Below are 15,488 nucleotides of genomic sequence, written 5' to 3' on the forward strand. Positions count from 1 at the left end.
TCTCTGGAGGCTCCAAGAGCTCACAGGGTTTGGCTGAGAGCTGTCCTGTCCCTGCTAATCCTGGTTCCTCTCCACTGAGGTTACTGATTGTAAGCATTCCTTATCTGTCTTTCCCCGTGCTTCTTTACCACTGATGACAGACATAAGGATCCTTCTAGGATTGAAAACACCCCCCTCCCCAAGGCCCTGGCCCAGAGGTACCAGTCAGGACAGATAGGAGACCAAGAGAGGCCAAACAGCGTTCTCCCTTATCCTCTAGAGACAGGCATGGAGAGGGGAATGAGCCTGGACCCTTGTGCTAGTCACAGCTCTATGTAACCTTGCCTCTCTGACCTTTGTCTACCATCATCTAGCTTGGCTGACTGTCACTCCAAGCTGAGCCACAGGGGAGTTGAAAGGGTCAGGGTCAGGGTACTGGAGTTCAGAAGAAGCCCGACAGAATGCTAAGCTCCACTTTACCTTGTCGAGGGCTCCCACTCCAGCCTCCTGCTAGCTACCACTCCTTCAGGATCTCAACTTCCTGATCATCCTTCCACTGAGGATGGAATGGGACAGCCCACTCCCCCTTGAGTCCAGCTATCCTTCTGATGTGGCCTCAGGGCGCCCAGCAACACTGGCCTTTAAAAACCCCATTCACTAGGTGATCCTCGGGCTGTTTACAAGGCTGAGCGGAGACGGTAGGAGAGAAGAGCCAAGGTGCCTTAAAAAGTGTCCTTCAGGGAGTTTAAAAGAGGCCGTCAGACTGCAGGCATGAGCAGAGGGCTGAGCACAGAGGTTTAGGCTGCTGGAGGACGCGTGGCACAGAGGCCAGGTGGTCTTCCCAGGGTCAGCTTGGGCCTGGCCACTCTGGGACAGCCCCTGCCTCGGGTAGTTCTTTGTGGGTTCAGTTGCACCAAAGAGGCCAAGATGAGGGCAAGAAGGGATATAGTGGGGCAGAAATAACAAGCAGCCTGTTCATGTTTCCATTCCAGAACTGGGGGGAGGGGTGGAGGTAGGGCCCCCCTCCAGCACCCTACCTGCCCTTTCCTGGGCACCTGTGTCCCTGTCCTGTATTAGGGACAAGGCTCAGAGGTGCTCAGGACTGTGGCTGCTGAGGCTAGATGTGAGACTGATGTGGATTAGCAGGGTCTGGACCGCTGTATTGCCACTGTCCATTTATATCCTGTAGGGGCTGGGCTTCTTAGAAGCAGGTACTACCTTTGGAAACTGCCACTGTCTTTGTCCCCAACTAAAGTCCCCACATGGAAACCTGCCTGCCTACCTAGGCCTCTCTGTCTCCCAGCACTAACAGCTTCCCGCAGCAAGCCTGTGGGAAGGTGAGGGTGGGGGTGGGGTTTGGATGGGGAGGAATCGGGCTGTCCACCATCTGAGGGGAGCTCAGATACCACTGCCAGCTTTGGTGATGGCCACGCTGACTTATTGCTTTTTCCCATCTCCAGGCCACTACCATGCCAGTCCTTCCACCTGGGTGTGTCCTCCTGACTCAAAGGGGCAAACATGTCCTTTCTTCATGGCATAGCTTAAGGATCAGCCATGAGGAAGTCACCAGAGCCCTTGGCTGGCTGGGCCTTGCCTTCCTGTACCTGTCAGATGGTGCTTTATCCTGAACTGGCTTCTGCAGTCATAATGTAGCCACTCTTGCCTGCATGTCTTCCCTATCTTGTGACAAAATATCTACCTAGTGGCTGAACAGTCTCTATATTGCCTGGTTAGTCATTTCAATGACCCAGTATGGAGGATGGGATTGTCTGCACCTTACAGGTCAGGGAACTGAGGGCAAGAGCGGAGTGGCCTGGCTCGGACACTGAATAGTTGTGAGGCAGAGCTGGGGTGTGCCCTTGCCCTGCCCGTCTTGACCACACCTTCCGTGTGAGAACCCAGGGTCAAGTCTTCAGTAGAGTCTGCTGATGTTTGTTGATAGAATGACTAGCCCACAATACTGGGGAACAGGGTTCATTGAAGTTTCTCTATCCACTCCCACAGACCTTTCCTTATTCTTTCTGTTCTGAAACTTTGTATGGGCAGGCTGTCTGCAGCCCACAGATTTCACTGGCCAAGGTAGAAAGGTGCTACTTTATTGTTGGCCACCACGTGTGGCCCTGGCAGAGTGGCCCAGGAGTTTGAAGAACAGGTCTTAGCTCTACTGTGATAACACCTCCCTAAGGTAAAGCTTACTCTAGTCTATCTGCTCTCTGGCCTTGCTGTTGACACATTGAGTTCGACCCACTCACTGCCTGCCAGAGGATTCTCAAAATGGCTCTGTCAAGAAAGGAATCTGGGGGCTTTCTCCCTGGTCAGTGGGTCCAATGGCACTGTGTTGTTTGATGCAGGCACTACCAGAAGCACCCCAAGTTGTGTGTCACACTAAGGGAACTGTCCAGGTGATGGGACAGGCTTGGGAAAGGGGCCTGGTTTGCTGCACAACCCGGGGCATTAGCGCCCCATTTTCCCCTCCAGACCCCATAGGAGGCCCAGAGATGGCCTTCCTCTGAGACAGATCTATGGCTTTTCTGGGATGCTGCTAAAAAGCATCTTTAAGAGAGCTCCACAACTATTTCTCTTTACAAAGTGCAGTCCTGGAGGGTGGCAGTAGAGCGCCCACGCAGGGCTTTCTTTTTTGTCTTGAGGGGAGGTGCTCTCTTTGGGCAGCACCCACTCTGTGCAGCCTGTGGACTTTGGTAAACCCCTCTGCCAGGGCCTCCACGCTGGATTTTGGTCTGGCAGGCACCAGCTGGGAGTGGAGGGAGGCGGGACTGCTGGTTGCCTGGCTTGGCGCAGGGGGAACATTGCGCTTAGGGAGGCTGGCTTGGCTCCACTCAGGTAGCTCACACCCAAATCCGAATTCCAGCTGCCCAAGTCGGCGGGCGGGTTGCGGAGGAGGCCCAGGCTCTCCCTGGGTAGGAGTGCTTCCTTTCGTTTTTAAACAAACAAATCATGAATTTAAGTCGGGGCTGAGAGCTGCCCAAGGTATAAAAATAGCCTGGGGCCACGGGTGATGTCCGAAGCGGGCAGCAGCACCTCTCCAGCCCCGCGCCTCGGAGGAGGGTGGGAGCCTTCGGGTTAACGTGGGTACCCCGAACAGCCCCCCCGCCCCCTCCGCCTGTCTGGCTTGCGGTCAGACACCAGGGTCCTCTTTGGGCCTCTCGTGTGTTAGGTGGGAGGGGACTGGGGCGTCCAAAGGGCAACATCTCCCAGCCCAGCTGCTTGCCTCTGGCTCACGGCCCTTCCCCGGCCTCAGTTTCCCCATGTGTCCACCGGGGTGCGCAGGGCCTCGGCTCTCCTGTAGGGAGCCCTGCAGGATCAGGGTCCTCGAGTGGCTACGGCCGGCCTCTTTGTGTGTCCGCGCAGACAATGGCCCGGCCGCGGGGCTCTCCTCCCGGCCCCCGCTCTCCTCCTCCTCCACCGCGGGCCGCCGGGTTTTTGGGCAGCCGGGAAGGGAAGGCTGCTTCACCCCTCCGCCCCGCCCTCCTCCCACGCCGCCGCCCCACGGCTCCCGGGAACCCTTGGCAGACGCAAACTTGCAAGTTTGCAGGGCGCTCACAACTCGGGGCCGGGCTGCGAGCGCGGGGTGGCGGTGGTGGCGGCGGCGGGCGGGGCGCGCACCGGTTGCGGGCGGGGCGAGTGGCGGCGGCGGCGCTGCGCCGAGTCCGCGCCCGTCGCGGGCCCCCCGCCGCTCCCCCCGCTGCAGGCCGGGCCGGAGCGGGTCGCGGGCACGCGGCGGAGGCGCGGGCGGCGGGTGCGCGCGCGGGGCGCGCGCAGGCACAAGTAGTTTACATTGTTGGGCGACTTTTGCAACAACTCGCCGCGCCGCGGCCTCCGCGCGCCGCCGCCGCCGCTGCCGCCGCCGGCTCCCCGCCGCCCGGGCCCCGGGCGGGCCGCGCCGGGGGCCGCCGCGCTGCCGCCCTGCTGCTCCGCCGCCGGCTGGGCATGAGTTAGTCGCAGACATGGACACCAAACATTTCCTGCCGCTCGGTGAGTGCCGGCCGCAGCGGCGCGGGCGAGGGAGGGGGCCGGGGCCGGCGGGGCGGGGGCGCGTGCGCAGCGCGCGCGGGGGGTCCGGCCGGGCCCATTGGCCCCGCGCCGTGGCGGTACCGAGAGTTAGCGCTCCGGGCCCGAGGAGGCGAGTGGGCACAGGGCAACTTTTCCCGGGCCCGGGCGCGCGGCGGGAGAGGGCGAGGACGCCGGGCCTCTGACTTGCCGAGGAGCGGGAGTGGGCGGCGGGGCTGGCGCGAGCGCAGGTTCGCTCGGGACGTGGAGAGGGTCCCTCACGCTGCGCCTCGCGCTTACGCGGACCCCCGGGGCGCCCAGCTCTAGCTGCCAGGGAACTGGGCCGCGCCGGAGGAACAACTTCTGCGCTCGCTGGAGGGCTCCGGGCCTCCCTGGCATTGGGATGGGGACGACGCGCTGGGCTCCGGGAGGCCACTGCTCTTCCCGGCTCGTCGGGCTGTGGCTTGGAGAAGGCCGCTGGCCCCTGGCTGTCTCTTTGCCCAGGACAGAGTCTGCGATCTTGCCGTTCCCCGACAGCAGACCAAACCTAGGTGGGCTCTGTCACTCAGGGGGTCTCTGATTAAACCCAGAATTGGGGCCCCACGCTCTGGCACCCCTAGTTGTTTTCTGTATTTAGGGGGGGGGGGACAGCACATCAGCAGAGGATCGCTTTCTTGTCCTGCAAGCCTCCCGTCAGCAGCGCCCAGCCCCAAACAGCCTTCCAACTCCAGGAGTAGAACCACGCAGGAGCAGAGCCCCCCACTCATTGCTCTCCCTGGGGTTTGGGAGCCAGAGGGAAGCAGGGTAGGGAGACTTTCTTTATAAATGAGCTCTGGGAAAGATATTAATTTGGTGGTGAGGACAGCAGTCAGGCTGTCAGGCTGCTGAAGAATTTGTGCTGAATGGAAATCAGGACAGCTGATTATGGACGAAGCTCCGCAATACTCGTCGCCTCTTTGCCTGCCCACCCCCTGTGAGGTTTGGGATGCATTTTGGCTACCCTAAGGGTAGCCAAAAGGGATCAGAACACAGTATAGCTGCAAGGACTTTTAGTGATTTGGAGAGGTGGCACCTCCTTAACACCCAGCCTTCTCACAGACAGATCTGCTGCAAAGTGCCTGGGCTAGTGTTACAAGTCTGTCAGAGCTTCAGACTCTCTTATGAGCAGTGATGGTGACAGTGGAGGCATACCTGAGCCTGGGGGGTGGAGGGGGTCTAGCTTCCCGGCTGTAAACTCCTGTCCGTGTTGCAGTTGAGAATTTGACCGGGGAAGGCCTCACTTAGAGGCTACACATGGTGGATTTGGCATTGGAACCCCCTGCCAAAGTCGATTGACAAGAAAGCTTTGTTACTGTGGCTTGTTGCTGTGGGGCCTGGTGTGGGCTTGGTGGACTGGGGGTGGGGTGGGGGGTGGTGATGGTGGTGGTGGTGGTGGTGTCCTGAGACATCTTTTTTTCTTCCACCCAAGCCTTCATGTGCACACAGAGTTGGGTTCTTCAGGAGAGGAATGTTTTGCTTAGTCTCTGGCCTGGGACACAGCTAGGACCCGGCAATGCTTTGCCTAGGTCTTGAGATGGGAACAATACCCCAGGAGAGACAGGGCCCATTCTCAAAGTTGACACGTACAGAACTGGGAACGAGGTTGCAGGGCGGCTGGGCGGGAGTCTCCATGAAGAGGAGTTGTGTCTCGGAGCTGCTGTCTTGGCTCCACAGAGTGGTGGCTCTCAGGACCAGCCTGTGGCCGCCCAGGCAGCCCATGCCCCAGGGCTGAGGGCTGAGTCCTGGGCTCTGATTACATTTTATTTTTTACTAAGCTTGTGACCAGCTCTGAAGTCCAGTGCAGTTGAAGGTCCATTTAAGCGGCTACTTGCCTAAGCCCTTTTGTCAACATAGCCTAATCCCTCCTGGGGGCTGCGTGTCAGGGGCTCTGGCTCATCCAGGGTCCCCGCAGGCTGTTTGGGTCCGACTTGAAGTGTCTCAGAAAGTTTGGCTATCCCTTTTTCATTACCTTGTCACTCTGGGGGTTCAGGACTGAGGGTTCTTTCCAGTATGCACTGTGTGGGTTTGGTGGACCAGGGAGCCTCTAAGCTTCTGGCAACTGAGCTGATCTGGGAAGAAAGGGAGGTTGGGGAATTTGCCCTAGGCAGCCCCTGTTTGCTGGCTCTGCTGTCTAGGGCTGGTCTTCCTCCATGCCAGTTGGGGAGTTGGGGTAAGGGCTGGCCTCAGCTTGGATGGTGGGACTGGAAGGCTGCGCCTCAGAGTCCAAAGGTCTCAAGCCTGCACTGACCCTCTCAGCTGTTAGTGGCTCATTTGCTTGTGAGGGTAACAGGTTTCCAGAAGGAGGGCTTTAGACCTCCAACCACCCTCTTGTGTGGTACTTGGGGAGCTGGTAAGCTTGGGGCCTGCCTGAGGGGGCTTTTAGTAACATCAGAGCCCTTGTGACCCAAAATAGAGCACATTCCGGGAGTCCCGAAATAACAGGGTCACATGACTCTCAGGAGGCTGGACTTGGAGTCCAGCTTGGGCCTGACTAGGCAGTTCAGGTTTAGGCCCCCGGCTGCCTACTGATTTGGGCATTTCTTTTGGGAAACTCTGGAGGAGACTCTGTTGTTGACCGAGGAAGGGATAGGATGAGGAAAAGTGACCCCCTGATGGTGGTCTGACTGTGGTGGTGGCTTTGCCTGGCTGTATTCTTCTTTGGGTTGGCACTGACTATTGTGCTGGGCACAAACCTTTGCCTCAGATGTGGGCTCAGAGAGCTAGGCCCACAGGAAGGAGTCACCGAGGGCGGGGAGCTCTACACACAGCCCAGGTCTGCACTGTTCAAGAGTGCATAGGGTGTGTGGGGTGCAGAGTCGAGCCTGCAGTTTGATCACATGGGGCAGCTGCCGTGGACTGGCTCCCAGGTCTGCTAGGGCCCGGGCGGTTCTTCCAGCTGTGCATGTCTGTCAGGACTGGGGCTAGGTGCACCTCCTCAGAGGCCCCTCTGATTTCCTTGCCAGCGCCTCCTCAGACAGTCCATGCTGCACCTGTTCTGGACCCCTACCCCATCCCTCACACCTTTCTCTAGGAGAGGAAGTGTTCCACAGGGGTTGTTACTTTGTAGACAATGTAGGGGTGCTCAAGCCTGCATCTCTCAACCCAAGGGCTGGCCCCTCATACCAAAGGAACTCTGGTACCCACGGTGTAGACAGAATCAAACTGCATAGCAGGTGTAGGAGATAGTCTTGGGCCCAGCAGTCAGTGAGGCAGCCTGGAGCTTCCTATTTCTAGTAGAATGGGGTCTTGTTATATGCATGTTCAGGCCAGGGTCTGCAGAGAATAGTAGACCTGGCTCAGCTCTCTTAAGATGTAGGCCTGGAACCTTGCAGATGGCCTAGGGCTTGGACGAGCCAAGACCTGCCTTCCTTCCCTGCTCCTTAGGCCTCAAGCTTGTGGGCTGGGCAGGGCCTGGAGGTATCAGATTGGCTGCTGGATTTTCATGGGAACTACTATCAGCCGGGGCCAGGGATCAAAGCAGGAGTTGTGGTTCTTAAGAGTATAGGTGGCTGGATTGTGGCTGGGAGTTTGTCCGTTTGGGGATCATCTTCCAAACCTTTGCCCCAATGCTATTTAAAAACAAATAACGTGTGTGTGTGTGTGTGTGTGTGTGTGTGTGTGTGTACACGCGCGTGTACATGCAGGCACATGTGCCACAGCATTTGTATGGAGGTTAGAGGACAACTTTTGGGAGTTGCCTCTTTCCTTTCACTATGTTTCAGGGGTCGGACTCAGTCCTTAATAGCAAGTATCTTACCCACTAAGCCGCCTCATCAGCCCCCACTGCTTTTAAAACAGGCTGTTTCAGTGTTGGGGGAGATGGGCTGTCTGCCCGCCCATGGGCCTGCAACACCTCCTGGTTATAAGGTCTAATTGTTCTTTCCCGGTTCCTTCTTTTTATTCAGACTCCCTTCCTCGGCCATATTCTCCCTCACAGCCACAGAGGACCCTGAAGGACAGATGCAGCTGGACAGTTGCTATCAGCCATCTGCATCTGTAAAATGGACGCATTTCTTGTTTATAAAGGCTGTTGGGCATGTAGCCTGTTTTGTCCTAGGCTGGTTGGGAGTTCATAGAGCTCTTTTTGTGGGGTGTGACTCCTTCTTTCCCAAGGTGAGGCCTGTATCCAAGTCCTCTCTGGGTCTCTGCCTCAGGATAGGGGCGGGTCACCAGCACAGAGCCAAAACCATCCTGAGAACCCCCGATGCCACTGGGTATGGGAACAGAGGTGAAAATTAGGCATTAAGGCAACACAGCTGCAACCCGCTGGCTGGGTGTCCCTGCCTAGGTTTCCCCTCCCCTGCTAGGCTCCCTGGACAGACCCCAGATGCTACACGACTCTCCCCAAGGCTCAGTGAGTCTGGTGGAGCGCAGGACTTCTCGTGAGCACACCCACCCAAGCCTGGTGCGAGATGTTCTGAGTAGTCGTGCCCCAGCGCCTCACAGACAGGGAAATTGCACCCTAGAGTTACAAAGCAATTGTCTAGCTCAGCAGCTGAATGAGCGTGAAACGGAGCAGAAAGCAGCTAAATAAAATTGGCCCAGGATGTGTGGGGAGCGGCCTGGGTGTGCACAGACACGTAACCCCCCCCCCCCAACACTTTACCTGGTGCTGCCTTCCACCCCACCATAAGGCAGCAGGCTGGTGCTGTGGGCTTCCCAGGGCCTCCCAAGCGTCACGTGGATCTGTGAGTCTGGCTGCCGTTCTTTCCAATCTCTCCTAACTGGTTCAGGACCTGCCCACCTGGAGAGGGTGCTGATATGTATCCATTCGGTGCCTGCTGTGTAACTGGTACCTAATTCAGGACCTCATGGACTGACCCAGAGGCAGCCTTGATTAGTGATGGGAAACCCTGTGGTAGGGTCTGTTTGCCTTGGCACTTCAGTATCATGTCTCTGTGTGGTTCTCTGCTCTGCAAATTGATTTCCCAGACGGGCCCAGCCCTGATCTTCAGCTGGGCCAAAACTTGTTCTTGAACTTGCTTGGGTCCTGTTCTGTCAGCACCTCAGGAGGCTGCTTACAAGAGTCGGGTCCATGCCCAGTCCAGTTCCCCAGGAGTCCTGAACTGCTTCCACTCCTAGGCTGAGTAGCTAATTTTCCTTTTGATGGGAAGATCTGAGGTCTCACTATCACAGCTGTTGACCCTTGACCCTGGGAGACTTGCCCTCCTTCCTCAAGAGTCACCGGAGAGTGGAGACTCCTTGATTGTCAAGCTGAGAGCGTTTTGGGATGCTGGGGAAAGTTGCAAGGCCCCACCAGGTTATCGAAGATTGGTGGTGGTGGTGGGGCAGCCAGTGGTACTTTCTACCTGAAGACCCAGTGGCTTGGCTACGCTGCCTCAGCCTGCCAGGGCCAAACTGTCTGGCAGTAAGATTCATAGGGGCCTGTGGCAGGGGACCAGAGGAAGGCAGCCCCATGTAGCCCCCAGGGCAGGGCAGGGCAGGGCACAGACTTGGTTATATCTGCAGTCTCTGTCTGGAACGTGTTACATGTGTCTGTATGCACACAAGTGCACTGGCCTGACCTTTGGGAATCTAGCAGCATTGTGCAGAGTTCTTCTAAGGGGGCTCCAAGCCTGTTGGTGGTCTCCATCCCTGTGTAATTAGGGTGCACCTACTTGGCACAGCCTCCTTGTCTTTCAGCCCATGGTGAGGTTGGTGGGAGTGGTGGGGTGCATTACAAAGCATAGCCAGACCAAAGGCCATGAGGCAGGCCTGGATGAGAGCTAAGTGGAGCTGTCTCAGGCCCCCTGAGTATGCAGAGGTGGTTAGAGGCAGTGCACGGGGCTAAGGGGGAAATGTCTCCTGCTGGCTATGGAGCCCTAATTTGGACCCATCCTTGCAGTATTTAGGCTGGGGAGGGGACTCCCACAGACACTGGAGGCCTAGGCTGACCTGGACTGGCCTGTAGAGTCTCCTCCTTTCCTCGTTAGTGGCACTACTTTGGAGGAGAGGATGGCTTTCTTCCTATTTCTGGCAGTTTGCTCCTTTTTGCACTCGTGCTTTGGCCCGTTCCTGGGGAAGTCCCTTAACACCCTGGCTGATGCATCCCAAGCCTGGGTCTTGTTATGTCAGGTCTCCCAGAAAGGTGAAGGAACAGTTTAGTGGTCATAAATTTGTGCCCTGCTCTGGGAGGACAGACAGGCCCAGTGTATTTGATGGTGCTAGGGACCAGGTTGGTCTTGGGGTAGCCTCCACTGTGGGATCAGTGTCAAGACCCTAAAGGTGAGGAAAAGGTTTCTGGGCTTGGCATTGGGCCACTGAGACTCTAGATGTGTATAGCTCAGGGTCTTCCTTGCTCAAGTTCAAGTCTGTCCTTCATGATGCCCCCCCATTTCAGAGGCAAGTTCTCTCAGATGGGCTAGTGACTCAGGAGCCATAGGCTCAATGTCTTATTCTCCGTGGAGACCAGACTCAACTTTCCCAGACAGCATCCTGGAGCCCAGGGCTGGTGCTGATGGCTCTCAGCAGAGGCTATAGCATCATGAGCGGGAAGGGAGGGGAGCATGGTAGGCTGGGTCTAGGCTAGGCCCTGTTTCTGTCTGTCTGTCTGTCTATCCGTCTGTCTCTGTCTCTGTCTCTGTCTCTCTGTCTGTCTCTGACTCTCTGTCTCTCTTTCTTTGTGTGTGTGTGTGTGTGTGTGTGTGTGTGTGTGTGTGTGTAAATCCTGCAGTGCCTGTGGATAAGCCCTGCGGAGTTCAAAGCCACTGTGTGTGCGCTCGCTGTAATGAGGTTACTGATTCAACTGGCTTCCTGGTGCTGCAGCCCAGAGTGCAGGGAGGTTGGGAAGCCCCGTGAGGGATCTAAGTATCCCATAATTGACCAATTTAGCTTAAGTGTCCGTGCTGGCCCCGGGCAGAGGTCAGGCGGTGACAGTCCAGGTGGCTGGAGTAGCTGCTCACAGGCTCAGAAGGTGCTTCATTTGTCCAAGCCCTCTGAAGCGAAGCTCTAGGAGGCTTACTTGGGCCTCAGAGTCCTGGTGGCCACCCCTCCCATTGTCTGCAGGCTAGCTGGCTTCCCACACTGGCTACCAACTGGCCGCTTGCTATGTTTTTGCCTTAGGTCATGCAAAGGGTAGCATCAGGCTGTCTGGGTTTCAGTTTTGTCCCTTCTCTGCCTGCTTCCCTACAGGGACTGTGGGATGGATTCCAGACCTTAGACTGAATGGTATCCTTAGCCCATGTGGCTTCTGAGTGGCCAACATCGCTCCTGTGTCTCTCTCTCTGAAACTTCCCGAGGGCAGGGCCAAGCATATGTCGCCCAGCTTGAGCCGATGGCTCGACCTCTGGCTTTCCTGGGGCTGGAAGCTGCCCAGTGCCCTGGAGAGGGGCTGGCAGGGCCGTGTAGCTTCATTCTTTGGCCTGGTGTCCAGATGCGTCACCAGACAGGTGCTCCCTGGACAGCACTGGGCACCATGGAGCATCTGTCCCCAATGACACAAGCCATTCCTTTAGTTCGGTACCCTTGTGGGTGGGCCACGAGTTGAGAAAAGAGGTGGAGCTCACACTGAAGGCCTCCTCCAGGGGCCTCGGTAGAGTGCGCTCCCTTCAGACTCCATGTGTCTGTTGCATACTTTCTTTGTTGCATACCCTCTTGTCATGTAGCTATACAGAAGGGCCTTTTAGAGATGTTGTAACTGCTCTTGGTTTGGGGGCCTCCCCCTGAACTCCTGATTCTGCCTTGCCAAGGCGCTCTCTGCCCAGCTGTCCATGTGTTCCTAGGAAGCTCCTTGGGTCCTGGGTCCCCCTAGGACTCCTGGCAGCTGGAGGCCGCTGCCTTTCTCTCCTGGCACCTTGGCTTTGTTCTTCTAGATTGGTGGCCATTCAGTCACGTACCACGGCAGGTACTCAGGAATTACTGTGCTTCCTTTCCTAGCGGAGGGGGACAGGAATCAGAATGAGATGTCCCCAGGACCCAGGAAGCCATGGGCACTTAGGTAGCCATTGGTGATGGGGCTGGACATGGCTCTGGATTTGAACTGGAGACATTAGACAAGACACTTTGAGGGTAATGAGCATGCATTGCAGATATTGTGACTGTTAAGAAAGGGGTGGTGAAGGGCAGGGGCGTGAGGCCTAGCGATGAGTGGGTCAGCCCCTTCTTTGTCTAAGTTGGGACCAGCTTTCTGTCCTTGGGCTCTGACCTCCCCTACCTAGACCTTTCATGGCTCCATGTTCACTCTAGTAAGCCCTACACTTGGAGTCAGGTGGCTCTGTAGCCACCAGGTACCTGCCATTCCCTTCTCTCCCACCCAGCTTCTTCATGTTTAATACTTGTGACTAGACCACCCTGTGTGGTGGGCGAGTGCTCTCTCTAAGTCTAGTACAGTCGGGGCCACCACTGGCAAAAATCAGCTCCTTGGCCTTCTTCAGTTGCTTCACCTATAAGGTGCCCTGGAAATCGGGGCACTTGATGGTGGTCTTGCAGTTAGGTTTTGAGTCACAATTCACAAGTTTGCTAGACAAGCTGTGGAATTAAAGCAGACCTTTTCCAGGGAGTTATGCTCTCCTCCAGCTGAGGGTCTAGTAGAGACTTGCCCAGGTGGGTCTAGGTCTTCCCCTCAAGGGCTTCAGAAGGATCTATCTGCCTAGCCAGGCTTCTCTGGCCTGCCTCTTGCTACCTGAGTCACAGGTATGTGCTGTGGAAACCACGTGAGAGAGAGAATGTGTGTGTATGGTTGGCTCATGTAGGAATGATTAACTCTATGTGGAGTTGAGGTGGAGCCTGGTGGGGGATATGTTGGCTGCAAGACCCTCTGAGCTGTTCCCCTGATGATCGTCCCCTCTCCTGGTTCTCAAGACTTCCTGGGTATGGAATATGACCTTGCTGGATCACTACAGGTCATTGCTCGCTGGAGGGTGCTAGCTTTGGGGTTCAGGCCCGTTCTGGAAGGAACAGTGGGGTTGCCCCTAGGCCCGTTCTGGAAGGAACAGTGGGGTTGCCCCTACAGCCAGCCAATTTCCACGTCTCAGGCCCACCCCATTTCTGTTCCCATGGGCATTTTTGGTGTCATCTGTCAAAGAGACTACATGAAGTATTGGCTCAGTCCCTCCTTGCTGGTTGGAGGACAGCTCTGATTGGGACCAGAGTCCAGGGGAGGTGGCAGAGCCACTCCCACCCATCCTGCTCTGGACTTTCTGCCCAGGATCAAGGTTGAGGAGGGTTGAGAAGTGGGGACTTAGTCATTATACCAGGAGCAGAGCTTCCTTCGCTCTTGGGCTCCCTGGGCATGATTTCTGGACATGCCACCACTTGAGGTTGGGACCCCAGGGACCTGGCCTAGAAAGGCTGGGTGATGGTGGTCTTCAGGCCCTGTGGATTCTTAGGGTCCGCAGTCCCTTGCTCTCTGCTGCATGTGCTTTCTGAATCAGGGTGTACAACTCTCTTCCTCAGTTGGTTTCTTTGGTGGTAGGCAGGAAGGATGGAACCCAGTTTTGGCAGAGGTGGGAAGTACATATTTGCGGTGCCCTCCAGGGTCCTTGGCAGCTTATGGCAGAACTGGGCTGAGTCTTTCTGGGTATGCTGTCTCTGCATGTCCTGTCCTTCAGGGCAGGTGGCTCCTGGGATTTTTTGCTGCAGAATCTGCAGTACTATGTGCCACAAACACTGCAGGGTGTTTATGGAATGAGGTAATGCCCTCTGCGGAGCCCCTACCCCGAATTAGTGTGGTATCTTCCCTGGCTTCTGGGACAGACTGGTTTGATGTTGCCAGTCCCGAGTCTGACAGCAGTGTGCTTTCCCCTGTGGTGATCAGCTTTAAGACTTCTGGGGTCTTAAGAGAATCCCAAGAGAAGTCAGACAGGCTGGTTTCTTGTAACTTGGCCTGCTGTGTGGCAGTCTTGCAGGGGGCTAGGGAGCTGAGGGAGGGCTGTCAGTACCCAGCCATAGAGGACCTCTCTGGGGTGCACAGGCGAGGCCTCCCTCTAGCTGCCAGGATATAGGGAGACATGTGGGAGCAGGCACCTGGCAGCCGGGATTCAGCAGGATATATTGATGCAGCGTAGGAGAATATGTACTCAGGAGGAGCTTTAGGGAGACTAGTGGCAAGCTGTGTGGTTACAGACATGTCTAGGAGCGTTGACCAGGGAGAGTGTGGGTTCAGGGTCTGAGTGACTGAGGACAGAGGGCTGGAGGATAGGACATTGGACACTGGGATTCAAATGCTTTGAATCTCTTAGGAGGTAGAGCCTGTGGAGGAGACGTGTGGTAAAGACTCCACTCCTGTACAAGGGACAACTGTCAAGGCAGGTGTAGTAAATGAGAAATGGTTACTAGGTAAGAAGTAGGGGAGGCCTGGGGTAGGCCTGAGGAGGGCTGAGGTCCCTCACAGCTGTCTAGAGGATCCTAGAGGATCCTGTGAGGCAGATTTTGGGTGGACTCTATTCCATCTGTATCCTATACTTACACTGCCTTTTGGGTGTCATGGACTCTTGTCTTGGTGGCTCTGTATAGCACAAGGCTAAGCCATCTCTAGCAGGGTGCCCCCCCTCCCAGGTCTGGCATGAGTAAGAGGAGATGTAGTTCTGGATTTGTGTTGGTGTTGAGGAGGTCTGGCTTCTTCTCCCTGACAATACTGCCTGTGGGTTTTGGACTGCAGGAGAAGTTTGACTGACCCGGATGAGGCATGCACGTGATGATACAGCCTACAGACAGCTTTGTGAGTCAGGATGTCCTCTTTAACTGTGTGTTCTTCCTTCCTCTGATGGCCCATGTGGGGAGGGCTGGCCTCCTCCATGCCTTGTGAGTGTTCATGATGCTACTCTGGTCTGGGAAGCAGAGCTGTAGACACTGGCAGCTTCCCTGGCTGGCTTGGCCAGTGCTATTTGTAAGACGTCTCTGGGCAGTTGTTTGGGGGTCCAGCTACAGCCAGACGTCTGACCTGGTTGGCTCATTCTGATACCCTGTGACTGATGTGTTGTGGTCTATAAGGGAGAATTTTGTAGTGTTTCGGGACCTTCCTGTGTCAGATCTAATCTCTGTCCACCTGGCTGCAGGACATAAACACCACTTCTGGCTTATTGATCCAACTCTAGTCTAGCTGGAGTTCCTCTGACCCAGGCTGACATCTCCCAGGTGATAGGGTCATGGGACAGGTTACTGGTGGGTGGTGTGTACCCCTTGGGCATCTGGCTCTCGAAATTGTGGCTGGTAAGCTGGTTTTGCCTTGCTGGTGAAGTGGCGTCTTTGCCAACGATGGCTTAGGGACTTATCTGCTTGTGGATAGTTATTGTGTCTCCTGTGCTGGGTAGCCGGGCACATGGTCACTCATGGGACAGAGGAGAGGATGGCTGTTGGGCCCACGTGGCCATGGACATGCCTGATAAGCTGTGAAGTCATTATCAGAGGGGGCTGTGCAGTTCTTATCCGCGGCCATGATTCCAACCTGGCATGGTGGAGATCCTAGGGGGACCCTGCACCTGCTGGGACTTGTGGGTGAAGTGGTGTGGGAGCTGGTCTTTGGG

The 15,488-nt window shown here is 56.3% G+C and overlaps 1 protein-coding gene across 2 annotated transcripts in view; it reads left to right on the forward strand.

Moving 5' to 3' along the window:
• The first annotated feature begins 3,653 nt into the window (after positions 1 to 3,653).
• Rxra (retinoid X receptor alpha) overlaps positions 3,654 to 15,488 on the forward strand; it is an 84,682-nt gene continuing 72,847 nt past the window's right edge. The window contains exon 1 of one of the 2 annotated variants that reach the window (XM_052181953.1): positions 3,654 to 3,972. In XM_052181953.1, coding sequence (XP_052037913.1) covers positions 3,945 to 3,972 — 28 coding nt within the window. In that variant the 5' untranslated portion in view covers positions 3,654 to 3,944. Of the gene's footprint in view, positions 3,973 to 4,515; positions 4,539 to 15,488 lie in introns of those variants that run through there. The other variant, XM_052181954.1, reaches the window with a different exon arrangement.

This window comes from Apodemus sylvaticus, chromosome 5, assembly GCF_947179515.1.
Source record: "Apodemus sylvaticus chromosome 5, mApoSyl1.1, whole genome shotgun sequence".
Taxonomy (NCBI): Eukaryota; Metazoa; Chordata; class Mammalia; order Rodentia; family Muridae; genus Apodemus; species Apodemus sylvaticus.